This window comes from Excalfactoria chinensis, chromosome 2, assembly GCF_039878825.1.
Source record: "Excalfactoria chinensis isolate bCotChi1 chromosome 2, bCotChi1.hap2, whole genome shotgun sequence".
NCBI lineage: Eukaryota > Metazoa > Chordata > Aves > Galliformes > Phasianidae > Excalfactoria > Excalfactoria chinensis.
Window position 1 is genome coordinate 91,181,587 of NC_092826.1, and position 26,716 is coordinate 91,208,302.

Consider the following 26,716-nt stretch of genomic DNA (forward strand, 5'->3'; position numbering starts at 1 on the left):
GCAGTCTAGGAGGTTCCTGGAATGCATAGAGGATAACTTCCTAATGCAGCTGGTGAGAGAGCCCACGAGAGGAACCGCTCCGCTAGACCTGCTGTTCACAAACAGGGAAGGTCTAGTGGGAGCTGTGGAGGTTGGGGGCTGCCTTGGACAGAGTGACCACGAAATGGTAGAATTCTCAATTCTAGGTGGAGCCTGGAGGCAGAACAGCAAAACTGCCACCTTAGACTTCCGGAGGGCAGACTTTGATTTGTTCAGAAGACTAGTAGGGGCAGTCCCCTGGCGTTCAGTCTTAGCGAACAAAAGGGTCCAAGATGGCTGGTCGCTCTTGAAGAGGGAAGTCTTAAAGGCGCAGGAGCGGGCGGTCCCCCTGAGCCGCAAAATGAGCTGGCGGGGAAGAAGACCGGCATGGATGAATAGGGAACTGTTCTTAAGGTTGCGGGAGAAAAAGAGAATCTACTGCCTGTGGAAGGAGGGAAGAGCAACTCAAAAAGACTACAAAGAGGCTGTTAAGATGTGTAGAGGGAAAATCAGAGAGGCAAAAGCCCAGCTTGAATCTAAGCTGGCAGCTGGGGTAAAAACAAACAAGAAACTCTTTTACAAATACATCAACTGTAAGAGGAATACAAAGGGGAATCTCCATTCTTTACTGGACGAGGCTGGGAATGTGATCACAGAAGATAAGGAAAAGGCAGAAGTTCTGAATGCCTCCTTTACTTCTGTCTTTAAAAGTCATCTCGGTTATTCCCAGGGCTCCCCACGCTCTGGCTTGGTAGCCTCGGCTGGGAAGCAGACTGAACCCCCTGTGATTATTGAAGAAGAGGTCAGGGAATTACTGCTCCAACTGGACTGCCACAAGTCCATGGGGACGGATGAGATTCACCCAAGAGTGCTGAAGGAACTGGCAGAAGTGATCGCTGAGCCGCTTTCTGTTATCTTTCAGTGCTCCTTGTTAATGGTTGAGGTCCCAGAAGACTGGAGGCTTGCCAACGTGACTCCCATTTACAAGAAAGGTTGTAAGGAGGATCCGGGGGAACTACAGGCCTGTTAGCCTGACCTCGGTGCCAGGGAAGGTAATGGAACAGATTGTCTTGAGGGAGATCACGCGGCAGGTGTGGGATGACCAGGAGATCAGACCTAGCCAGCATGGGTTCATGAAGGGCAGGTCCTGCATGACCAATCTGATCTCTTTCTACGACCCTGTGACCCATCTGATGGATGAAGGTAAGGCTGTTGATGTGGTCTACTTAGACTTCAGCAAAGCCTTTGACACTGTCTCCCATACTATTCTCCTGCAGAAGCTGGCAGCCCATGGCTTGGATGGGTACACTCTCGGCTGGGTACACTCTCGGCTGGAGGGCCGGGCTCAGAGAGTGGTGGTAAATGGAGTTAAATCCAGTTGGAGACCAGTCACGAGTGGTGTCCCCCAGGGGTCGGTGCTAGGGCCTGTCCTCTTCAACATCTTTATTGATGACTTGGATGAGGGCATTGAGTGCTCCCTCAGCAAGTTCGCAGATGACACCAAATTGGCTAGGAGTGTCGATCTGCCTGAGGGTAGCGAGGCCCTACAGAGAAATCTGGATAGGCTGGAGAGCTGGGCTGAAGCCAACGGGATGAGGTTTAACAAGACCAAATGCTGGGTCCTGCACTTTGGCCACAACAACCCCAGGCAGCGCTATAGGCCTGGGACAGAGTGGCTGGAGGACTGTGTTGAGGAAATGGACCTGGGAGTACTGATTGATGCACGGCTGAACATGAGCCGACTGTGCCTGGGTGGCCAAGAAGGCCAACAGCATCCTGGCTTGCATCAAAAACAGTGTTACTAGCAGGAACAGGGAGGTAATTGTCCCCCTGTACTCGGCATTGGTGCGGCCACACCTTGAGTACTGTGTTCAGTTTTGGGCCCCTCACTGCAAGAAAGACATTGAGGCCCTGGAACGTGTTCAGAGGAGGGCTACGAAGCTGGTGAGGGGTATGGAGCACAGGCCTTATGAGGAGCGGCTGAGGGAGCTGGGATTGTTCAGCCTGGAGAAGAGGAGGCTCAGGGGAGACCTTATAGCTCTCTATAACTTCCTGAAGGGAGGTTGTGGTGAGCTGGGGGTTGGCCTCTTCTCTCATGTAGACAGTGATAGAACTAGAGGGAATGGTTTCAAGCTGCGACAGGGGAGGTTCAGGCTGGACATTAGGAAGTATTTCTTCTCAGAAAGGGTAGTCAGGCATTGGAATTCACTGCCCAGGGAGGTGGTAGAGTCACTGACTATGGGAGTGTTCAAGAAACGTTTGGATGTTGCGTTGAGGAATATGGTTTAGCTGGGAAGTATTGGTAATGGTTGGACTAGATGATCTTCTAGGTCTTTTCCAACCTGAAAAATTCTGTGATTCTGTGGGAAGTTGGTCACCTTGCCTGTGGCAGGGAAGGTTGGAGATTCATGATACTTGAGGTCCCTTCTCACCCAGGCCATTCTGTGATTCTGTATGACCTATCCATAATTACTGAGTATCTCTTTATCCCTGCAGAATGGGATGCACAGATGGACACTATAATGAAAATTAATTAGCAGCTTGTCCATGATTGATGAATCAATGAACAGCTCAGACCATCTATCTTCTGGAGTGCAGATGCTCTTGAACCAATTCCACAGAAAGCAGAATGGACAGCATCCTGATACTTGTATTAGCAGGTAGCTCTGTGAAAGATAATCTCATGACCATAAGACAATATCCCTATATAATCAACTTTCAAACCAGAGTTGTATTTATGTAGAAATTCTCTCAGAGAATTATACAGCAACAAACACTAAGTGCTGCTTTAAGTACTTTTTTTGTTCTTCTTTCCTTGCTTCAGTAACACACATGAATTACAGAAAAAACAAGTCTTATGATTTGCAGAGACATCAGTCTTGTGTTTACGTCACTCATATTACTGAACATAATTTGAACACAGTGTCTGGTCCTGTTTGCGGTTCCTGATTGTACTTTATACTTGGTTCTGAAACTCCTATTAATTCTCCAAGAAAACAGCCAAGATCTCTTTTGATTGTGCACAGATATAAAGGTTTATCATGCCCTTTGAATAATACCAGGCAAGCCCTACTGTTTATAAAAATCTCAAAATCTAATTTTTATTTTCTTCCTTTTTGCCTCTGCTGCAAGGACCTTTGTGTTACTGTTTAGACAAGCAAGAAGGAGAAAGAAGGCAAGGCAAGTGTAGAACACATCAAAATGACAACTGCTGTTCTAGAGGGAGGAGATGAGTGTGCAGGCTCTATACTTCAGCATGACAAGGGTAGATTACAACATATCTCCGAGGGATACCAAGACAACTGTATTAATGAACTTAGGCTAAGACCAAGAATGAGAAAAGCAACACATGTGCATGTAACAATCAGAAATTCCTTCTTTATGATGTAATGGTGATATAAAATATGTAATGACAAAGGGACTAGCATAATAGAGAGGTGTAACAAAAGAGAAAGTACTCACCCTCTATGAAGGGTTAGGCTTGCAACAGAAACTCCACAAAGGAGAGTTCTCCAACCAAAGACCCTTCCAGGGTGGCAGTCAGCCCTTAAATAAGGTGTAAGAAAGGGGGAGCCAGGCTCCATCCCTTTTGGTCACATAGGAAAATTGTCTTTACCTGTGCTCCCAGGGCTGACCAGGTCCTTTCCCTAGGTGCTCAGTCAGTTCAGGCCATGACTCAACAGTTACCATACAGTACTAAACAAGAGGTTGATTTTTAAGACAGGACTTTTGCTGTTGTCATGGTTTTATGGTTTTGTTATCAGTATTCTGCATCATGACACTGGGTGGTGCACTGGAAGTTAAAGAGTTAATGCTCCAGTTTTGTGGATTGTCAATATCTCCAGGAACATGATTCCCAGAAGAGAAAAACTACATATACCAGAAGACTTTCGCTGTTCCATTTCTGTATTCTGTTTAGAGGAAAAGATAAAACTGCTCACAAGTCACAAGGTCCCCTCTTTGTTTTACTGTTTATTGCTGTTCTTTTGTGTTCCCTAGCTGTCTCTTCTTTAGTATTAGAGTGAAACCTTCAGTTTTGGACACACTCTCTCTCGTTTTGAGTTATTAGCCTCAATTTCAATTATATTCACAGAATCATAGAATTACTCAGGTTGGAAAAGACCTCAAAGATCATAAAGTCCAACCACAGCCTAACCATAGTACCCTAACTCTAACAACCCTCTGCTAAATCATATATCTGAGCACCATATCCAAATGGCTCTTAAGCACATCCAGGGATGGTGACTTAACCATCTCCCTGGGGAGTCTATTCCAGTGTTTAACTATCCTTTCTGTAAAGAACTGTTTCTAACAACCAGCCTAAACTTACCTTGGTGCAACTTGTGGCCGTTTCTCTGGGGTGCAATCCGTCTGGCCCCATGGACTTGCAAGCATCCAGTTTTCAGAGCAGGTCCAAAACTATCTCATCATGGATCATGAAGGGCTTATTCTGTTTCCCACTGGGGACCATCTATCAGCGCAGGGGGCTGTGTTTCCAGGGAGTGACAAGTTTTACTATTAAAGACTGAGGCAAAGAAGGTATTAAGAACCTCAGCCTTATCCCAATCCTTGGTGCCCAAGTTGCCCTCAGCATCAAACAAGGGATGGAGATTTTCTCTAACCTTCCTCTTGCTGTTATGTGTTTATAAAACATTTATTGTTTTCCTTTACCTTAGTGGCTGTAAGGGTGGCTAATCTAAAGATGTTAACGAAGCTGTTGGTAAATATACAAAGGTTATGTGCAAAGGAAGACTCACCAGTGTTGATGCCTTGGCTGAGGAACATGGGGCAGTCTTCACTGAGGAGCGACCCCCAAGAGATGCTGCCTAAGTGGGGATCAGCCCTTAAATGAGGTCTTAGAGGAGGTGGAGTCGAGTTCCACCCCTTCTGGGAGCACAGCTACATTACTCTCACCTGTACTCCCGCAGCTGACCCAACGCTTGCCTCAGCTGATTAATCAGAGATTCAGGCTGTGATTATCAATTTCCCAAACACTCCACCCCTTCACAGTGTGAACCAGTGATTAAGTTTCCCTTATTACAGAGTCCCGACGCGACGATGATACAATTTCCTGTCGCAACAAATGTTGATGTAATTTGGATGATGATTGGATGGATGTTCACTATCTTTTGTGGGCCAGTGCTTGATAGATGTTACTGGAGACAAGCCATCTTAAGGTGCAAGTCTGTCTGCGTTTCATCAGTCCAAACGAATTGTTCTCTGATGGTCCTAGAGTCTTAGGGAGAGTAATACAAATGTTTCAAGGGTACTAGGAGGGGAAGGTCCACCCTCCAAGGCAAGATACAGTCCGTATTCTTATCTTGGGTCAATACTTCTGCTTGTACCAGATTATGCCCTGGCTGCCGATACCATACCCTCTGGCCAGATATCTGTGGCTGTATAACTATTTCTGGTACCAGAGGAGGAGTCTTAATCTGCCATAGGGACATGATAGGTGTCCCTTTGGCAATGAAGATTGGAGTATTGACCACAATGTCAGTAGGCCATGTACCTATCACCGAGGGGGTTACTGAACCTCCCACCTCCAATAATCTCCCCCAAGGTGCGAGTAGGCGACACCACTTGGGTCCTACCTGCACCTTCCAGGGCCAATTTATCTTATGGATTCCTGGTTCTAAATTCTCAGGGGCAGGGAGCAGAAGATTATTTTCATTACCAACCTGCAGTTTTACCTGATTATTGGTACCTGTAATTTGGATCTTAAGAGGGGAGGCCCATATAGTTTGCAACAATTTTAGGGCACTGGGTCTGCCATCCCGAGGTCTTTCATTCAGGTCCCGCAGGGTTTCATATAGTCTTTTTGTCCACCCGTGCAGGGACTGGGAGTCTGTCTTCAGGGCAGCCTTGAGGATACCATTGTAACGTTCAATAAAGCCTGCCTCTGTTGGGTTATATGGTAAGTGGAATCGCCATTCAATGTTGTTTTCTTCTGCCCAGCGCTGTATCATTGCTCCAGTTAAATGAGTTCCTTGGTCACTCTCGATAACTTGAGGTGTCCCATAGGTAGACGTCAATTTAGTAAGCGCCTTGATGGTATATGCCTAATTTGCTTTTGGCACTGGATAGGCTTGCAGCAGCCCACTTATGGTGTCAACGCTGGTCAGGGCATATCTTGCCCCCTCAGACTGAGGGAGGGGCCCAATGTAATCAACCTGCCATCTTTGAAGAGGACTGTATCCTCTAGCAATGTGGGATGTTGTTTCAGGCAACGGTCTCAGTCTCATCTTTGAGCAAGCATCGCTATCCTGACACGCTCGGACAATATCAGATAGTTGTACAGGCAGCCCCCATGCTTTAGGGAGAGCAATCTCCAAGAGATGCTGCCTCAGTGGGGGTCAGCCCTTAAATGAGGTCTTAGAGGAGGTGGATTTGAGTTCCACCCTTTCCAGGAGCACAGCTACATTATTCTCACCTGTGCTCACGCAGCTGACCCAACACTTGCCTCAGCTGATTAATCAGAGATTCAGGCTGTGATTACCAATTTCCCATACAGTGGCCAAGCTCAGTCCTAGCTGTGCTTTGACTCTCCTAATTTTCTCCCTGCACAGTTTCACTACATACCCTTAATCCTCATAAGTAGCTTGCCCACTTTTCCTGAGACCATAAACTTTCCTTTTGTTCTTGAGATTCAGCAGCAGGAACGCTATTTGCATGCTGGTTCCCCTCTGTCACCTGTTTGCAAGGCGGCAGGGGGTGACTCACTCTGTGCAGAGCCTCATCTTGCTGCCAAGAACTAGGGGCCAATAGGGTTTGATACCAGCAATCAGTCTCCCTCTCAGAATCCTTTATGCTCCACAGCTTCTCCACCTCCTCCTTAAGGTCAGCCACAAGGCTGAGCAAGTAGTTTACCTGGTCACATTGTACACAGTCACTGCCTCCTTCACCCAGCACAGCAAAGGCCAGGCTCCTGCACTCAGTGCAGTCAGAGACCTGCACACCAGTGTCTTGGTTTGCAATCTCAGTCTGAGTCTCCTCATTTTTCTTGGCAGCAGCCTTCCTATCATCGAGCCTCAGTTTGGGTCTCCACAGACTTCCTGCCTGCCACTTTCCTTCTGTGAGAGCGTGGGACCTCTGTCTGCATCTCCTCATGATTTCTGGCAGCGGCCTTCCGCTGGGGCATGGCTATGGCTTGACAGAATGCCTACCAGCACCACAGAGGAAGTCATGTGATTCACAGACCCAGACTCCTCCTTTCCATCTCTGGTAGGCAGAGAAATATTGCTGCCCTCCTCGAGGCTTTTTCAAGGCACAGGAGTGTGAATGCAGAGCAGTTCCCTGGCAACAGCCACGCGCTGCATCAGCTGCTCTCTCAAGAGCTGCCAGGCTGCTCCATTAGCTCGGGGTGCCCTGTGTTAAGGAACCTTCTGAAACCCCCTTGAACTACGCGGTTGGTCCCTGGTGATTGGTCCAGGATGGCTCCAAAGCATCTGACTTCAGTGATCAAGGGCTTCTTCTGGGTTTTGTGCCCATTTAAATCTCCCACCGTTGCCCTGGCAACGCCCATGTGCTGCATCAGCCACTCTTGTAAGAGTGTGTTATCCTGCATTAGATGATCATATTTAGTAAACTAAGTTTCCTCCTCAGATCATTACCATTGACAGCTGTCAATTTCTTGCCCTTCTGTTTGTAGAAAATAGTAACAATGAGTCTTTTCAGTTCAGATGGGAACCCTCTGTAGGCTAAAATGAAGTATGTAGTCCTGCTAGACAATATCTGGGGAAGAGAACTTTGGACAGATGCATGTTTATTTCTGCCTCATTTGAATGAGACCCTGACTAATTTTCACCATCTGTTCCTCATGTAAATAGAATAAACTTTTGCTGTTTTCACTCTTCAGACCATACTACTCATTTTACTCTTTGTAAAATATTCAGCTCCTGAAGGCACAGAAATTAGGGTTTAACGAACAAACAAAAAATGACAAAAATGAAAATCAACAAGCCAAACACACACACACACAAACACAAAACAAACAAGCAAAAAGACAAACTAGCAGCAAAGGAAAAGAAGGAAAGAATAACAGAAAGAGAATGGTCCTGTATATGATGATTTCATTGGAAAATTTTTGAAAATATTTGCACACTCAGAAACCAGAATTCAGAGAAAGAAACCTACATTTATTTGCAATATTTTTATTTGCAATATTGTAATATATTAATTTGAATACCACATTAAAAATGTTTATGCTATGTGTATTGAAACAAATATGCAGAGCACACTTGCATTAAACAACTGTATGTACTAAATTGTGTAACATAAGGTGTTTTTCCTTTGTGACACAAAGTCAGATGTTTGCCCTGTCCTGTCAAAACCTTTCCTAGAGCTCATGTCTATCCCAAATGGAATCTGAATCTTGAATACTAAAACTGCAATGAAGCAGATTTTTATTTGCTGTTGTGAAACTATAGTATTGCACAAAATTCTGAGATTTATAGCTAGCATGCAGTTGAATGCCATGAAGATAGACTACAATTATTGCAGCTGCTGCTTTTTCTAGGTAGGATAAACTGATAATCAGAATTAAATTTATAGTCACAAATTTGGAAACTGCCTAGGTAATTGCTGCGCTCAGAGTTCACCATTACTAACCCAGAATAATAACTGAAAAGAAAACTCACACAGGCTGTAGAATTCACAATGTTCACATTACCTATCTACTAACTTTGCTGCCAAATCTTTTCAAAAGAATATACAATAAAATAATAGACTTTTAAATGAAATGCAATGCAAGGAACTATGACTAGCAATTGTTTTTAGCAGACTAAACCTGTAAAACAAATGTCCTTCATTCTTGGTTATCATTTAATATCTCCAATTTATAAGCATTTAAAAGTATTTTTTTCTTTATGTCAGCAAAGGATTTTTTCCTCTGATTCTGAGATGTGCCCTGTGAAGAGCAAGAGATATGGAAAACAGACTGAATACCCTATCATGTCTTTTGAACATCACACTGGCAGATGGGTGTGTGCTTACAGTAATGTAAATTAAAGCAGGTCCAGAGATGGCTGCTCACATTTTCCTGTGAAGTTGCAATTCTGAAGCTAAACCTCCATCATTTCTGCTCCTAGTAGGCTCATTTGTGGGCTTTAGAGAAAGCAGCAAGGAGGAAATTCAGACCTCCCAAGGTCTTCCCTCTTGTATCTCTCATTCAGACTTTACCTCCAAGAGTGGGCCAGAATTAAGACCCTACTGTGAGCAGAAAATTCAAGTTCCCCATGTCAGAAAAGTTTTTAAAAAATAGTAGTTCTCGGGAAGGATAGGGTTATCTGAGCTTGCTCTGAAATATGGAGGTAGTGAAGTTCTCTGTTGCTCAAGTACTTACTTAATGTTTTAGACAAGTATCCATCAAAACTCATGTAGTCCACTCCACAGAAAGACCATATGAAATGTGAGATATTTGGGGATTATTTACATAATATTATTTTTGCTCTTGCTAGACTTAAGTTGCAAAATGTTTACAAACACTTCTCGTAAGTGCTGCAGGATATTTTGTTAGGATACGATTTGAACTTGCCCCATTTGATTAACATTTCAATAAAAAATTCAAAGTGCTTCCCCCTCTGATGCTCTGAAAAATGACTTCATAAAACAGTAATATGGAGTTTGTTTTCTTGACAGTTTTCACATCAGGTATGTTCAACTGAAGTATATAGGAGTTTCTTTTCCAAACAGCTCAAATACAGCCTTACATTGTAAAATCTATTTCCTTCTTTTCATTAAAGAATTAAGAAATAAAATAGAAATTCAGAAATTCATGCTTAACACCTTTGCATGTCTACAGTTGTTTAGTTCACTTGAATTGCCAAGGTTTTAATTGAGTTAGTTTGCGATTGTATCCATACTTAGTGCTTTATCAGGACACAAACACTTTGGTATGTGCAAGTCAAGCATAAACATGATTAAGAAATGAAAACTGCTACTACCATTAATGAAAAGGAATAAGGCATCCTTAAGGTGATGCAAAAGACATACAGTGAAAATGATGGGAAAAAAAAAAAAAAAAAAAAAAAAAAAAAAAAAAAGAAAATATATTAGGTATATTGTTATAGGAGTCTAGTTACATTTAAATCAGAAAGAAAGAACATTGACACCTAGAGCAAATCTTTTAAATCTTCTCTCGGAAGTGATAACCCTAGAACATGTTATTTTTTCAAAGTTTTCAGTAGCACAGTTCTACTGTGAAATTTGTCCATTTGTTTATCCAAGAATATTTTAGAGGCTGAGACAAAAGAAGCTTATAAACAAGATGCCTTCACAAATAAAACCAAATCTACAAGCTCACAAATTGTGCAGAAAGTTGAAAATCATTTTCAATTCAGAGTCTGCACACTCTCATCAGATAACATTTTAGCTACAAAGGTCTATAGACAACTTGGACTTATGAGTTTTAGGCTTACTGTGCAGCCTTATTAGACTACTTTATATTAACTTCTCCTTCCTGGGTGGAGAAAATTTGGAGTTAATTACACACTCAATGCCTGATATGAAGGGGAGTCACATACAAGGGAGGACACATATTAGGACTGGGAAACCTGAAACCTCCAAGAACTTTAGAAAGGAGTAGGGACCATGCAGTGAGGAGATATGGATCAAAACATGATTAGACAAGCATTAGAAAAAATGTTCTAGGACCACAGGAATTCTGATCCTTACAAGACTCAACTAACTCATGATTTAAAAAAGAACTTTGCTTCACTCCTTGAAGAAAAATTTCTCAGATCCCACATTTACAAACTGGGAATGCGAGTGAATGCATTGTTGTCTGCATAAGAATAAAGTTCCCATATCAATTAATCAACATCCTTAGGTGAGTTAAACATATTTTTTATAAATACATTGATTTCATTTAATGTTATTAATTTCTATCTATCGTAAGTGAGTAGTTAAGGGTGCTTAAGATCCTTCAGGAATAATGCAACTTTCTGTCATTATGTTTGAACTGAAAAAGAAAACCACCATTGATAGGAGGAATGGCAGAATATGTAGCCTAATGATTAATTTAAATCAAATATTCATAGCTTATTTAAAAGCCATTGCACAAGGAAAGAAATGTCTTTCTGATTGTTCACTAGAAATAGAAAAATAGATAAACAGTTTTTTGTTTTTTGTTTTTTTTTTTTTCGTTTTCCACATTAAAATGCTAGTGGTCATTAAGTTCTAACTCATGTTCCAAAACTATCAGGAATTAAATTTACTACTTCAACTAAATAACTATAATAATAAATGGAACTAAATAAAATATACTTTTAATTGATGAAGATCCTACTTTTGTATCTGCTAAGAATATAATTAAATGACTTAAAGAAATGTTATGGACATGTAAAGCAAGCACTGTATTTTATTTTATTATAGGTATTGGAATGTACCTCTGGAGGTCATCTTGTCCAACTCCTTCTGCTAAAGCAGATTCTCTAGAGTAAGCTGAATAGGAAAGAGTCCAGGTAAATTTTGAATGTTTCTGGAGAAGCAGACTCCACAACCTCTCTAGACAGCTTGCTCCAGTTATATGTTACCTTCAATATAAAGTGCTTTTCCTCATGATTATATGGTACTTTCCATGTTCCAGTTTGTGATTGCAGCAACTTGTTTTGTCCCTGAGTGTAGAGAAAATGATAAGTCCTGGCTTGAAACAGTGATTGAGCACCTGGTAGGAAGTCAGGATGAACCTAGGGGAGCTTGGGTGCACACAGTGCACCTCTGTGACCAGAAGTCACTATGGAGCCAGGATCCGCCTCTTCCCAGATCTCATTTAATGGTTGGCAGTGGAGGTAATGGTACTTCTCTGGAGATTCCTGTATACCTGAGTCATTCTGAAGGTAAGTTTACTTTTTCTTTTATTTCTTAGTTACCTGCTGTTGTGTTTGTTTGAATCCTCACTTGCTGTAGCCTGGAATCTTGCTGCTCTGCTGTCAGTGTTGTGCTTTCCCTCACGTTACCCTTGGTGAGCCATCAAGGAGTGACAGCAGTGTACACACATAGAATAGGTTATTTTAAGAAGATACGTATTGGTTGGTCATTGGGACCCCTAACACCCCAAAAGATGAACTACTAGGGGAAAATCCAGGATTCCTGTGTTCCTCATGACTGAATGCTATGTGGATTATTGAGAATCCATAATGGTCCTCTTATTAAATCTTCTTCTAAGGTAGAAGAATTATTGAATAAACTAAAACAAATTTTCCTAGCAATAGAGAAAAGAGTAATAGCAGCATCTGCTGTTGCATGGCTTATATTTTTAATGTATTTTTAATGTATATTATTCCCTCAGTCTTTTCTCTTTCAGTCTGAGGACTCACATATTTCTCAGCCTTTCCTCATGAGGGAGATGCAGGCCCAAATTATACTTGTGGCCTTCTGTTAGACACTATTTTGAAGTTTGCTGTCCTTCTGGAGCTAAGGAGTTAAGAATTAAGAATAGCTTCATTTGTCATTTTAAAGGTCTATCCAACTTTGCATCCTTCTGCTGAGGACAATGGTGGAAATATATGAATGAGTAAAAGGCCAGGACAAGCAGATCATATAACTCCCTGTAAGTATTTTCTTAAGACTCAAAGCCATCTATTTTGTTATTTAGAAGCAGCAGAAGTATACTTATTAACTGTGAGGGTAACTTTCTTCATCGGTTTGTTGATCCTTTAGTGAATACCAAGCATATGCGGTGTCCTTTGGCAAGAAGTGTACACTGACTATGGTTTAAGGGACTATTTTTACTGCAACTACCTTCACTAAAGATCATTAAAAATCAAAGTAAATTTTCAGAAAGAGTGGTTTTCATAAATTATAGCTCTGGTTATTGAAAATTCTGAAGTTTGAAATTTCCTTAGTAATTTCATGTTACTGAAGTTATTCATGTATTGAATGTTGACTCCTACAGCAGTAGAAGTTAGTAGGAAAAATAACTGTTGTTCGAATTAAAAAAATTGAGTGCCTCATTTTTTTCTAATATACTGCAATAGTTTCAGCTGTGGAGTTCAAGAAAATTATGGCAAAGGGGTCCAGTAAATGTCAAGCACAACATCTACAAGCATTTTGATGATATCTGTAAGCAGTGAAGATAGTAGTGCAGTCAACTGTGAACTCCTACTGACTGGATCCCTCTGCCTCGCCAACTTCTGAAATTTCAACACTATCTAATTTCTCTGGATTTAATACTACAAAGTAAAATAAAATTTTAAGTACCTGAGGGTACAGAAGTATAGTCTTAGGTAAGCTAAAACTTTTGTCTGCTCCCTGATTTTACCCACAAACTAAAGTATGTGTAGACTCTATTTCCTATACAAGCTATCTGTTTCCATATAAGTGGTTGAATGTAGCAGAAATACTTAGTAACCTTTATCAGCTATGCCTCAGATAGTAAGAATTATTTTCATATTGATAACACCCTATGTCATTAATAGTTGTGTTGAAGTAAATTATTTGTGAACTAAGGCAAAACTTCCTGGATCTGGTTACAAGTGACTTTTCTGGCACACCATGTTAGAAAGAATTAATCCTATGACTTATTTGTGTCTCAGGTCAGGATGGGAAAAGATGGGGTCAGTGTGAAAGGAAAATCAAATGGGCTGCAGGCAATTAGGGACTAGGAATCAGGCTAGAGTGCAAGATGCCTCGACTGTGATACTGCAAACCATGAACATACCAGTGAAAATAAACTATTTTTTACAAATGAGTGGAGTGCTTTCTTTCTTAAAAAGGAATCGTGACTGTTATGTCTGGATGTGATATGGGAGCAGAGCAACAAAGATCAATGTGTCTATATTATAAAATCATGTCAGCAAAAGTATTAATAGGAGAATGTATTTATACTGGAAAACTGACGTGCATCATATTGAGGGCAGGCTCTTGGCACAGAGAGTGCTACAACTGATAACTCCTTTATGAACTAAATCTTCATCTTACTTCAGTCACTTGGGTTCTCTCTAAAGCACTCTCTTAAATTGCATCAGGCTTCCTTGGGATTTTTAAGTCTATGAATTCAACTTCCAGCTTGATGATTACTCTTAGATGTCTTAACTTGAATTCAGTGATGTTTTTCATCTATTAATGGCTATTTGAGTTCTTCTGGGAACTCTATATTTTCAAAGTTCATATCTCTTCTGCCTGCCAGTGTTTTCTCTGTTTATTAATAGAATTCTGTCATGGTTGTGCAATTTTGTAATTTTGCTATCAGTATTCCACATCATAACATCATGTAGAGCATGGATAATTTTGACGAATGTGCTGCTCACAGAAAGAAGACTGCATGTCCCAGAGAACATCACGGTCAGTCACATGACAAAGACTCTATATAATCTCACTTCAGTACTGGACTCGCTCTCTTGAATCCTGCCTGCCAGGAAGGGAGCATGGGGGGAGCATTCCAGCTGTTTCGCCTAGAGTTACAGTAGGCCTCTCGGTTTCGGGACTCACTCTCTCCTATTTTACTTGATTCATTAGCCTTAATTCCAATTATATTGTATTGTATTGTGTTATTCTGTATTCCAATATAGTATTTAGTAAATAAGTGTGCCTCCTAAGATCATTGCCGCTGTATTTATTTCCCTTTTTCTCTTCTTCCATGCAGCAGCCCCCTGCAGGCCCTGCCCCCCTGTCACAGGCGCAGGTAGATTTTAGGTTAACCTGTGACAACTTCCATGCAAAAAGTAGCCTCTGGAAATGGCTGGTGCAGCATACAGTAGTCTAAAGATTTGATATGAAAGGATATGATTAAACCTTTACAGCTGCTATTTGCATCTGCTCTTTGCAGAATCAGTGCTTTTCAAACAGAAGTTAAATGACTGTGATTCTACTGGGTGTTTCTTATTGACCTGATTGGTTAACCTAATGGCACTTACTGGCAGGCTTGTTGCTCCAGTGTGTGATACTAGGAGAAATATCAGTTGGGAGGAGGCACAGAAGAGTAATGGCTATGGGAAGGAGATGCATAAAGAAAATGTATTTTAAGGCCCCTCATTTACAGAGAGGAAAAAGGTCTGTGCTCATGTCTGGAGAATGCAGGAAGGACTTGAAGGATCCTGAGCCCATTGCAGGGCAAGAGGAACTTATGGCTGTATGGGAGCTGTGTGCAGCACCAGCTCATCCTCATGGTAGAAGAGTGTAGAAGGAAAGTTTTCAGGAGCTCTGCTTGCTGATCCCATTGCCTGCTGTCTCATTCCAAGGATGGTTTGTGCCTAATAGCTGCAGGAGAGCTCTTACTGTTCAATTTATTTCTAAGCCCTACTCAAACAATTTAGATGTAGGGATTAGAAAGGGAACTCAGCTCCAAGATTAGATTGTTTCTGTCATTTTAGGATTACCTTAGATTTCTTTGAACTTAACACATTCCCTGTTATCAACAGTATTTAAGCTTATTGATATATTCTAGGCTATTTCTCCCTACTTTGTCCTTAGGAGTGTGATTTTTGTATCTTATGATGTTTGTCACCTTTCTGATATGCCAACAGAAAACACCACATGGCCTGTTGTAGTTTAGGCCAGTTTATGTGCAAGTTTTACAGACCTGTACACAGACTTGTCACAGATAGGGATGTGATATACACTACGCATACTGTGTATATGTTAACATAATATGAGTTGATGACAAGAATGTTTAGGTCAAAAACAATCTGAAACAATCCCTACAGTTAAAGGATGAAGAACCCTTACAAAGTGAAAGTGTGGTTAGAGAATTCATACCTGACCTGCTTTCTTATTTCACTGTTGGACAGAAATATAAATAGAATAGTTTACTTGTGAGAGACCTTCAGTGTCCATCTAGTCCAACTACCTTATCATTTCGGGGTAACCAAAAGTCAAAGCACATTATTGAGAGCATTACCCAGTGGCCTCTTGAATACTGACAAGCATGGGACTTCAACAACCTCTCTAGAAAGCATTTTGCAGTATATGATCACCCTCACAGTAAAGAATTTTCTCCTAATGACCAGTCCTGTTGCAGCTTTGTACCATTTGTACCATCCTGTCATTGGTGATCTGGGAGAAGAGACTGCCACCTCTTTCTGTGCTTCCACTCCCCGAGGAGCTGCAGAGAACCTCCCAGCCTCCTCTTCTTTATACTGGACAACCCGAGTGTCCTTAGTCTTTTCTCACAGGAAATGCCTTCCAGCCCTGTCTTCAGCTTTACTGTCTCCTCTGGATGCTTTCAAGGACCATAACATCCTTTACATATTGAACAGTTCAGAACTGCACACAGCATTCAAGGTGAGGCCACACAGGATCACTGAATTGTAGGGGTTGGATGGGACCTCCAGAGATCATAGAGTCCAACCCCCAACACCAACATTAAATAAAGAGCTGCCTCTTCTGACCAGGTGGCTATTCTGTGTTTAGTGTATCCCAAAATGCAGTTTGCTCTCTTGGCTGCTAGGGACACATGGTAAGTCTACTGTCACCAGCACCCTCAAGTACCTTTCTGTTAAGCTGTTTTAAAGTTTTGTATTAAGAATAATTATACCTAACATGGTTCACTAGTAAAGAGATCACTGGTGCAAGTTTACTGAGCAATGAAGGACCTCAACATTTTCTCTGTAAAGTTGCAGCAAAAAAAAAAAATTAAAAAAAAAAATCCATTAATCAGGATGTTAGGAGTACATACATTCTGTTCCCCAAATAATAAAACCTTCTGTCTGCTCAAATGAGGTTTTACTTGTACTAATATTTAGAAATTATTCAGACTTCAGGGACAGCTATTATGATTAATAGCACCACTGATTCAGGATATAAGTAACAAAAGTAACAAAGGTGCAAGAAAACTAGTATTCATTATCAATCATCAGTTGCAAGAGCTTATTATGAAAACATCAGACAGCTGGGAAACAAACACATAGTGACCTGTAATTAGTAAAACATAACACACACCTTATAGGCAATATGAAAGTTAATGAACGCCTATTTTTTCTGCTCATTAGCCACTGGATTGATTCATTACCCCAGAAAGACTACAAACAAACAAACAAACAAAAAGCTAAGTGCACTCAGCTGTATCAGTGAGCAATGGCTTAGGAAAGCATGCCTGACCTGTGGGCCACATGAGGCTCACCTCCTCTTTAAATAGGTGGATCTTTACCACAGAGCAGCCCCAAGCATGTGCTGATTGCTCAGCAACTGCCAAGCCATCAGTGCACTATTAATGTTGTGTTGACTGAAACCAGGGCATGGGGAGGGCAGTGCTGTGCATTACTGACGCAAGTGAAGGCAAATAATTGTATATATTTTGATACATTAGCTAAATATGGAGCTCTGAACTGTGAAGAATATGCAGCTGTGCTTTCCATCTTGATAAAGGAATTTGAAAATAGAATCAAAACCTTACATTTGGAAGGGACCTTTAAGGTTACCTAGTCCAACTCCCCTGCAATTAACAGGGATATCCACAGCTCAGACAGGTGCTTGGAGCCTGGCCCAGCCTGGCTTCCAAGAATGGGACTTCCACAGCATCTTTGGGCACAGAATCTGTGTGCCTCATCACCTACACTCTTTCTACAGTGTTTTTTTCCTTATATTCAACTTAATTTCCTCCCTTTAAATTTGAAACCATTTCACCTTGTCCTGTTACCACAGAGTCTGCTAGATAGTCTGTTCCCTTCTTTCTTATAACCCCTCTTTTGAAACTGAAAGGCTACTTTCAGGTGTCCCTGCAGCCTTCTTTTCTCCATGTTGAACAGCTCCAGCTCTTTCAGCCTGCCCTTACAGGAGAGGCATTCCATCCCTCAGGTCATTTTTGTGGGCCTCCTCTGGACATGCCTCAACAGGTCAATGTTTGTCCTGTATTGAGGACTCCACATCTGAACACAGTACCTCAGGTGACGTCTCACAAACAGAGCAGATGGGCAGGATCATAGAATCACAGAATGGCTTAAGTTGGAAGGATCATCAAGTTCTAATTCCCCAGCCACAGGCAGGGCCACCAACTTCCAGATCTGGTACTAGACCAGGTTGCCCAGGGCTCTGTCCCACCTGATCTTGAACACATCCAGGGATGGGGTATCCACAATCTCTCTGGACAGCCTGTTCAACCTCACCACACTCTGTGAAGAATTTTCCCCTGACATCTAACTTAAACCTTCCCTCTATGAGCTTAAAACCATTCCCCCTTGTCCTTCTGCTATCTTCTGGAGTAAAAAGTTGATTCCCCTTCTGTTTATAAGCGCCTTTTCAATACTGGAAGGCTGCAATGTGCAGCCCTCTATTCTCCAGGCTGAACAAGTTCCCTCAGCCTGTCTCCATGGGGATCTAATTAATGTTTAGAAATATCTTAAGGATCACCTCCATCACCCTTCTGGCCATGATCACAGAATCACAGAATTGTAGGGGTTGGAAGGGACCTCTAGAGATCATCAAGCCCAACCCCCCTGCCAAAGCAGGCTCCCTACACCATGTCACACAGGTAGGTGTCCAGGCGGGTCTTGAATCTCCAGAGAAGGAGACTCCACCACCTCCCTGGGCAGCCTGTTCCAGTGCTCTGTCACCCTCACTGTAAAGAAGTTCTTGTGCACATTCGTGCGGAACTTCCTATGCTGAAGTTTCATCCCATTACCCCTAGTCCTGTCCCCACACACTACTGAAAAGAGACCAGCCTCGCCACTATGGCTCCCACACTTCAGGTATTTATAAACCTGGATCAAGTCCCCTCTCAGCCTTCTTTTCTCAAGGCTAAACAGACCCAGTTCCCTAAGTCTCTCCTCATAGGGGAGATGCTCCAGGCCCTTCACCATCTTTGTGGCCCTCCGCTGGACTCTTTCCAAGAGATCCCTGTCTTTTTTGTACTGGGGAGACCAGAACTGGACACAGTATTCCAGATGAGGCCTCACCAGGGCAGAGTAGAGGGGGAGGATCACCTCCCTTGACCTGCTGGCTACGCTCTTTTTAATGCATCCCAGTATGCCATTGGCCTTTTTGGCTACAAGGGCACACTGCTGGCTCATGGCCAACCTGTCGTCCACCAGGACGCCCAGGTCCCTCTCAGCAGAGCTCCTCTCCAGCAGGTCTTCCCCCAGCCTGTACTGGTGTATGCAATTATTTCTACCTAGGTGCAAGACTCTACACTTGCTTTTGTTAAACCTTATCTGGTTTCTTACTGCCCAGCTCTCTAGCCTGTACAGGTCTCGTTGAATGGCAGCACAGCCTTCAGGCATGTCAGCCAATCCTCCCAACCCAGCATACAGTTGGCCTCCTGGGCTGCAAGTGCACATTTCTGGCTCAAGTTGAATTTTTCATCAATCAATACTCCCAAATCCTCTCCTCAGAGCTATTCTCAATCCTTCTCCACCCTACCTATATCAAAATATCCTTTGCTTCATAATCACACCTTATTCATGTCATCACTTTCTAGAAGTGTAGATATTTTGAACAGTGAAGAGCAGGGAGAGTAAAATTTCAGCAGAAATCTCAGATGAACACCTTGAGACCTGACTAAGAATTACAGCCGGTGTTGTCAAACTAGATTGGTGTGTTAGTTTCAAAAAAATGAATGTCAACTATCCCACTACTTTTATGTTCTTGTTCCTCTCTCTCTCTCTTTTTTTATGTTTTAAGAAAAATGTTTAAAACATTTTGTTACTTGTATGTTAATAATATTGTATATTTTGTGAGGGATGCTCCAAAAATAATGCTTCTGGAGGTATTATGTTGACCCATAATATCAGAGGCGGATTTTGGTGGTATAGCAGAAGTAGACTTTCCCCCCAATACTCCATTGCATTTTGTTGCTGTGTGGCAGATGTCAGCAGAGAGGCAGTCTGACAAAGTAGCGTCTGTCATGGAAGTGTGTATGAAGCAAAATTGTGTCATTGAATTTCTCCATGTGGAAAAAAATTGCAGCCATTGACATTTACTGACCTTTTCTTAATTGTTATTGAGACCAAATAGTGAATGTGAGTATAGTTAGGTAGTGGATGATATGTTTCAGCAGTACTGACAGTTGGTCACACTGTTCTGAATGCAGCATGCCAGTTCTTGATAATTGCTAGTGAAAATACATAGCTAATGGTGGTGACTATGTTGAAAAAATAGTGTTTTATAGCTGAGAATTTGTTCTGTGAAGTAGTGATGTTATGCTCTATCTGTTTTTGTTTCCACAGAAATAAACAGGAAGCATTACTTTTGGAAAACCTATGTATATGTGCGCCAAGACAATTTCTATTCATGAAATGTGGCCCAGGCAAGACAAGATGTCAGATACCCATGGTCTGGGGGTTTTCAGCACTGGATGTTTAGAGATGTTCTTGTGCAGTCTATCACTGTTTGAATCTACAGAAATTTACCTGAATAATCAAAGTTGCCACATCTACCACAAAGAAAAATACCCACATTTTAAGTGCAAAGATGAATATACTGTTTCATATGCAAAGTTTCTCAAGTCACATCATAATTCCATGCTTTGACTAGGCAGCCACTTGCCTAAATATGCACGAGGAATCAACTAAATTGTAACTTAGTAATGTTGTACAGTTTCTATGCAGTTTTAAGTGGAAGAAAAATAGCCAACTTACGATCTCCTTGACAATGCACAGGACCCACAGATATCTTTGCTTCAGACCCAGGTCGGTCAGTGTCTCCAACCACTACCTGACTCACTGGTAGGTGCTCTTTGTATGACAGCATCCCCATGTCTTTTCTCCTAAATCACAAGAAAGCAATGGTGAAATAAATGATTTGCTTCATCATTATTATCATCTAGTGAACAAATGAAATAATTACATCAGTACAAGTTTATCCTGTAAAAATTAGTAGAGAATGTCATCAGTGTGATGAAAATATGAAGAAAAGCATAAATTTACTAGAAAATAGTATCCTGGATAGCAGGAATACAGTAAGAGTAGTGGGATTTTTTTGTTTGTTTGGTTGTTTTTTTTTTTTTTTTTAGTTTTTTTTTTTTTTTTTTTTTTTTTTTTTTTTTTAGTATTCCTGGACTTAGCTGAAATTCATTGGGTTTTTCTGCTTTCTGGCCTGACCAGCTCTGTTTAACAATGTACTGTTGATTTCTTTGCTGATGTCTTGCAAGTAGAAATGAAAGTAATACTTCCTTGGATGTCTCGTTAGCTCTAGATGTTTCCAGTTATTATCATAATGATATAACCTCCACATACTAAAGAAACAGTGCTTCTTTTACACTGAATATTTTTAATAGTATACGAAAAGAGAGCTATTAAAGTCTAATTATCTGAAAAGTCCTGTCATGTTCTTTTATTTCTAATACTAATGGCGTAAGTCCAAAAATATAAATCTAATACTTATAGGTAGGCAGCCACTCCACAAGTACTATTTCAGTTAGTAAGATATCTAAAATTCAATTTGGTCATGTGCAGAAATTCCTCATTCCAACTGCCACGTCTTTTTTACATCTAGACCAAATCAACATGCACTCATATAGCATTCACTATTTACCATTTCAGGAGATGGATCCTGCTAGTTTATTAAGGACTATTTCCTCCAAGTATAAAATGAAGCAAATCAAATTTTATTAGATATTTCATCTCCCTGTTCTCTACATTTTTTTTGTATGAACATACCAGAAAACAAAAGCATACACATAGTAAGTGTAGTGCTTTTCATTCTTATTAAGACTACACAATTTTACACAAAAGAAAGTAGGAGGAACCATAAAAAATGCATCTATTCTGATTTCTTTTTCCTACTTTGTTTCCATATGTACCTTTCTGTGTTACTGAGTACACGAAGTAACTAACTTTTTGATTTTGATGTTCCTTTCCTTAACAATAACATAGGATGAAGCATGAATTCAGAATCTGGAAAAGATACTAAAGTGCACAGTGTGAACAGAGCTGGTAAAGCCTTCGGGAGACCGAAAGTCTTTCTTATCTCTAACTAAAATAACTTTATGATCTGACTTGTTAGGTTACTAGTAACAGGTAAAAGAGCAGGCATTTCATTATCTGCAGTAATGCTCAGTATTTTCAGAATAGTGATGTTCCAGTCACTATTCTCACTATGTTCTTCTGAACAGATGGAAAGTATGATTATTCTATTTTTAAAAAGAAAAATACAATTAAAGAAATTGAGAAAATAATTATCACATTTTTGAGTTGAGAAAATAATTATCACACTTTTGAGTAACATCATTACAACAGTCATCTCTTCTCTATGGTAAAGAGTATAATTAGTTTTAATTACTAGAATTTTTCAAACACTTGGTTGTCTCTTTTCCTTGACTGTGTATTCTTCCTTTTCAGATCACTCGCCTTCCTTCCTGGCACCTTTGTTTTGCAGAGATTATTAACTGTCTGTGGTTGAACACAGATACTAATAGTCACAAAGACTGGTCAGCAAGGATACTACCAATGTCTGTTAAAAAGGAAGGAAAACAGAATGGAATAGCCCTCACATCTTCTGGTGTAGATAATGATAGACTGCAGCTTACTGTTTGTTTGTTTGTTTGTTTGTTTGTTTCTAGGTTTCAATACCCTTTACAAGAGATTCATTATCATCAATTTGGAGACAAAAGATATAAAAAGAGAGATTGAAATAGTTTCCCTTATAAGAAATTACAGAATGAATAACAAAGTATGCAGTCCTAATCTATCTCTGCTAGTGGCAGAGAGCCATTGGACCCACTCTTTTCTAATGGAGGATATGTATAGGTCATCACTTTACTCTTTGTGATTGGCTTTCTGTGCTGCTTGCTACACTTTCACAGAATGCTTAAAAATGAATCTAACTGTATGAAAAAAGGATTCTTCAAAGAGTGTTAAAAAGAAAACTATTGGCATTCCTCCTCTTTCTTTTGTCTCTCGCAGATAGATCTAGTATTTTTGCTGCAAAAAAGTATGTTAAAAGGTAGTCATTTAATTGTCACCATTAGCATTTTTCTCTTTCGAAGGAAATAAAAAATTATCCTCTTCTCTACTGATCATTTTTATATTCATTTTATTATTTTATTTATGTACTTAATGATGTGGTTAATTTATAGGTGTTGTCATGAAAGTGAAGATAAATATTACAGCTGTTTTTCAGGAATATTTTCTGACAATTCATTGTCTCATCATTGTAGAAAATGCAGTATCCCATGCAAAAGAACCATTATCGAGTGGTACAAGACTAAAGGTTGGGAGAAGTGACATGTCTCTTCTCCAGCAAATCCTGTGCATTTTGAGTGCCTTAAAAAAACCAACAAAAAGTGGGGATGATAGCTTTTGCTGCATATGTGCACTAAAAAGATAAGTACTTTGAGAAACAGAAAGGCTCTTCTATACTTTTCTGAGGTATTTGCAGATACTGACAACATAGAAATCAGTGCTGACAAGGACATAGGAGTTATAAACTAAAGACTTAGCACTAGACTTTATATTACATATTTAGAAATAATCATATCTGGAATACTCATTTCCAAGAAGTGATAATACTTCTGCCAGAATCTAAAGATTTACACATTAAGAGGGTGAAGAGAGTCCCTGAAGTTTTTCCTCACCAAAGAAAATCCCCTTAAGAGAGTAAAAATTGAAATCAGAGTGTTTCACATTCCTATTAATAGCCAAGTGGGAGATGAATGAATCTGATAAAATCCTATAATTATTACTAGGAGTTATTTATGAAGTCCTGGTGTAATTTTCTATTTCTAATTTCTGTTCCTATATAAAGCAGTCTGCAAAGTCCTTCACAGTGCCTTTGAACGAAGGCAGCAGATATTAGTGCAAGATTTATTACTCTTTTTATTCTGAGTACCTTCTTACTCTTTATAAACATTATGTAGTATGTAAAAAGGAAACATGTTTCAGCAAAAACAAACAAACAAGCAAACAAACAAACAAACAAAAAACACCACACACACCAAAAAACAAAAAACCAAACCAACAAAAACAACAAAAAACAAAACCAAACAAATAAAAACCCAATATTCAAAGTAACAGTTATATTCTATATTATTTTAGTTTACTTATATAACAGTTCTATACAGACTTCAGATAAAAATGTCATTAACTTTCTCCTGCTTTGTTAGACATTTCAGTTATCAGTGTATTCCTGTTCAGGAGAACACAAGGTCAATGATACAGGCACAAAAGTACTCAGTTACAAAGAAAGGTTTATATGATCTGAAGAACTAGAACTGTTTGATTATTAAAAAAACAAACAAACAAATATTTTGAATGGTAAGCAGGTTGGAAGTTAAACATATTGCTTAATTATACTTAATTATTATTAATTTGAAGAGTACAATCTTCCTAGTATTCCCAGTTAAAAGGTGCATGGTTGTCCAACTCTCACAGGCACCCATATTGTAATTCCTGCAATTCTATAACATACTTAGGCTGCTCTGAAAATAAAGCTTTCTATTTATTTCCATGGAAACCACAACAGCTACAAAGAACACAGTAGCACTATTTGATAGAGCAAGTACCTGAATGTAGCAACTGGAAAGGTGGTGATGTGGAGGCTGGCCTCTTCTCCCATGTAACTGGCAACAGGACAAGAGAGAATGGCCCTAAGTTGCACCAGGGGAGATTCAGGTTGAACATTATGAAACACCCCTTCTTCAAGAGAGTCATCAGGCACTGGAACAGACTGCCCAGGGAGGTGCTGGAATCACCGTCCCTAGAGCTGTTCAAGAAACATCTAGATGTTGTACTGAGGGACATGGTTTGGTGGGAAATATTGGTGATAGGTGGGTGGTTGGACTAGATGATCTTAGAAGTCTTTCCTAACCTTGGTGATTCTAAGTTCTTAGCTTTTTAACAGCACCATTAGGTATGCACTTTTGCCTGTGAAGAATGAGAGCCTGCATATTACACTTGTAAAAATGTGTACTGGAGGAAGTGACCCACTATTCCATAGCTGCTATGGTGTTGATGTTGCCAGGAAGATGCTACGCATTTATTCCATCTTTCATAGAATCATAGAATGGCCTGGTTGAAAACCACTCACAGGGTTGCCAACCAGTAGACCAGGCTGCCCAGAGCCACATCCAGCCTGGCCTTGAATGCCTCCAGGGATGGGGCATGCACAACTTCGTTCATTGTTGGTGTACTAAGTTGTCTTAGTAAGGATTTATGAGTGCATACAGTAGTTCTGAGTAGATAAAGTGTTCTAGAATAGCTGAGTTAGGCCTGTAGCTTAAGAGTTAGTGGGCGGGGGTTTAGGTAGGTGTGTGTACAGGTTCTCTCGTGTGCATTGGGTTTTGCACAGTGGGTATATGCGTCTACGTGGGATTTAGGATGGTATGTAAGGAATGTGACGCAGCATTAAATTGAGAGAAGACATCATGGCATCCATGTTTGTGTCCCTCCCCCGGACAGTCGAGGTCCAGGGATAAGTCAGGTTAATTGGCAAATACATCAAGTGGTGACCTTGACGTGATAGTGTGCTTGATTTATGATTGAGGAGTTTGCTTGTGGTGTGAGTGTAGAAGTGATTGTGTCTGTTCTTTTGTAGAGTTTGGTGTTTGACTACTCGAAGAAGCAGCTGAGAGAGCAGCCAAGAGAAGCGGCCGGGAGTGAGTAGCTGAGAGAAGCGGCTGGGATAGTGGACAGGGAAGGTCCGGGAGTGAGGTCGGGGGAAGCAGCCAGGAGAGAGTGGACAGGAAGGTCCGAGAGAGTCTTTACCATGGTGGCAGGATCCGTTAAAGAGACGGTAAAGATTTTAAAGGTGCTTGTGAAGGATGCGGGGGGCACATTGTCCTCTAATAGCATGGAGGGGTTCATCCAATGGATGATTCAGGGGTGACTGAGTGAGTCAGCCACACAGACTATGGACCTGGATAAGGTTCAAGATGCAGGGACGGAGTTACTATCAGCTGTTGGAGCAGGAAATAAGTCTGCTCTTCAGCATATTCCTGCTTGGGGGGTGCTATGAGCTTGCTTTTACAAATTTCACGGCTCACGGGTTGTGTTGATTGAGGCTGCGGGTGCCGTTTATGCCTTGCCAAAAGTGGCAGAGTCAGGGAATTCGAGCTCTAATAGCTCGGGGGAGAGTTTTCAGCTGGTCTCTGATGATCCACCTCAGGAATGCGAAGGGGTGCTAAAGAGAGAGAAGAAGGGGGAGGATGGTGTTTATTCTCTGGAGTCAGCACAGGCCTTTTCAGTTACTGAGAGAAAAGCCTTGGAATCCTTGTTTGCAGAGGGAGATGATTTGCCTGAGAGGCTGTTAAAATAATTTCAGTGGCTTTCGGTTAACTCTAGGTCGTTAGCTCAGGCAGTTCAAATTCAGGCTGCACAACAGCAGCGGGAGTGTGATTTAGCAGAGCCCTTTAAAGATCCAGTGGACGACTGGTATATGACTGTTAAGAACTGTGCGCTTCAGAGAGATCTTCTCTTTCAACCATTAGAGGGGGGAGGGCTGCTTGTGCACCCCGAGGTACGGGATCCTCAGGGCCGGCCCACCTGGGAGTCTTTTGATTGGCAGCTAGTTAAGGAGTTAAGATTGGTAATGGCTACGTCAGGCTTGGAAAGTCCTGCCTGCCAAGCTCTATTGGACATCATACGGATGGAGCTCATAACCCCCTTTGATTGGCATAGTGTGGCCAGAGTGGTTTCACCGCCCGCCCAAATAGTGCTTTTTGAAAGTAAATGGAAGTCGTTAGGACTGGCTTTCATAGTGTATCCAGCTTTCATAGTGACTGGGACTGTGTCCTTCTTACTGATTGGTACTGCTTTGTAACCTGTTATACTGCAGATAACAGTGGAGTGACATAATGGGAGAATTTCTAGCATTTCCAATGCAGTCTCTG

At 41.0% G+C, this 26,716-nt stretch overlaps 1 protein-coding gene across 3 annotated transcripts in view; it reads right to left on the reverse strand.

Annotated features, from left to right (window-relative positions):
• The window catches only part of CNTNAP2 (contactin associated protein 2), a 624,497-nt gene that overhangs the window by 130,538 nt on the left and 467,243 nt on the right, over positions 1-26,716 (reverse strand). For all 3 annotated transcript variants that reach the window (XM_072329823.1, XM_072329822.1, XM_072329821.1), the window contains one exon: positions 20,529-20,656. In XM_072329823.1, the coding sequence (XP_072185924.1) occupies positions 20,529-20,656 (128 nt within the window). The remainder of the gene's footprint in view (positions 1-20,528; positions 20,657-26,716) is intronic.